Source organism: Oxyura jamaicensis, unplaced genomic scaffold, assembly GCF_011077185.1.
Source record: "Oxyura jamaicensis isolate SHBP4307 breed ruddy duck unplaced genomic scaffold, BPBGC_Ojam_1.0 oxyUn_random_OJ48628, whole genome shotgun sequence".
NCBI lineage: Eukaryota > Metazoa > Chordata > Aves > Anseriformes > Anatidae > Oxyura > Oxyura jamaicensis.
This window is the reverse complement of record NW_023306110.1, coordinates 1-1,338: the sequence shown is the minus strand read 5'-3', so window position 1 is coordinate 1,338 and position 1,338 is coordinate 1. Positions and strand designations below refer to the sequence as shown.

General features: G+C 52.3%; 1 protein-coding gene across 1 annotated transcript; it reads right to left on the bottom strand.

Annotated features, from left to right (window-relative positions):
- Positions 1 to 382: 382 nt before the first annotated feature.
- Positions 383 to 1,328, bottom strand: LOC118158849 (olfactory receptor 14A16-like). The gene has a single exon (XM_035313530.1). It carries the CDS (start codon positions 1,313 to 1,315, stop codon positions 383 to 385), a length of 933 nt encoding a protein of 310 aa, XP_035169421.1. The 5' UTR covers positions 1,316 to 1,328.
- Between the last annotated feature and the right edge of the window lie 10 nt (positions 1,329 to 1,338).

Sequence of the window (1,338 nt, the reverse complement as noted above, 5' to 3'; positions counted from 1 at the left end):
GCGCTGCTACTCCCTGGCCGGGCTGCTGGGCCACGACTCTTCTCCTCTGCAGCCCTGCACATGGGCACTGCCCCTGCAGAGCCAGGCCACGTCTCAGAGGAAGGACGTCAGAGCAGGCAGTGAGGCTCCTTTCTTTTACTTAAATTCCCAGAGAGCCTAGCTCTGCATATACAGAGTCTCTGAGCTACACTCGACAGGTACATCCTGTAAAAGAAATGAGATGAATCGGATCATTTTAATGGGCAACTTCAGCCATATTAACACAAAGTCCTGTAATAAAAACACTCATAAATACACACAGACACAAATAATATCATAGGTAATATCAGTTGTTCTTACAATCACTGACATTATTAGTCATCTGCAGAAATAGATTGGAAATTTATTGCTTCCAAACAAATCTAGTCATTAATTTCCACAGCGCATGCTTGAGTTCCTGGTTCCTCATGCTGTAGATGAGGGGGTTCACTGCTGGAGGCACCACCGAGTACAGAACTGCCACCACCAGGTCCAGGGATGGGGAGGGGGTGGAGGGGGGCTTCAGGTAGGCAAACATGGCAGTGCTGACAAACAGGGAGACCACGGCCAGGTGCGGGAGGCACGTGGAAAAGGCTTTGTGCCGGCCCTGCTCAGAGGGCATCCTCAGCACAGCCCTGAAGATCTGCACATAGGAAACCACAATGAAAACAAAACAACCAAATAGTAATGAAACACTAAACAGAAGTGCCCCAACTTCCCTGAGGTAGGCATCTGAGCAGGAGAGCTTGAGGATCTGGGGAATTTCACAAAAGAATTGGTCAATAGCATTGCCTTGGCATAGGGGCAGGGAAAATGTATTGGCCGTGTGCAGGACAGCATTGAGAAATCCAGTGCCCCAGGCAGCTGCTGCCATCTGGGCACAAGCTCTGCTGCCCAGGAGGCTCCCGTAGTGCAGGGGCTGGCAGATGGCAACGTAGCGGTCGTAGGCCATGACGGTGAGAAGGAAATATTCTGCTGATATAAAGGACAGAAAGAAAGAGACCTGTGCAGCACACCCTTGATAGGAGATGGCCCTGGTGTCCCAGAGAGAATTGGCCATGGCTTTGGGCAGAGTGGTGGAGATGCAGCCCAGGTCGAGGAGGGCGAGGTTGAGAAGGAAGAAGTACATGGGGGTGTGGAGGTGGTGCTCACAGGCTACGGCAGTGAGGATGAGGCCGTTGCCCAGGAGGGCAGTCAGGTAGATGCCCAGGAAGAGCGCAAAGTGCAGGAGCTGCAGCTCCCGCGTGTCTGTGAATGCCAGCAGGAGGAACTCGCTCACAGAGCTGATGTTGGGCATTTGCTGACATTGGACACAGCTGT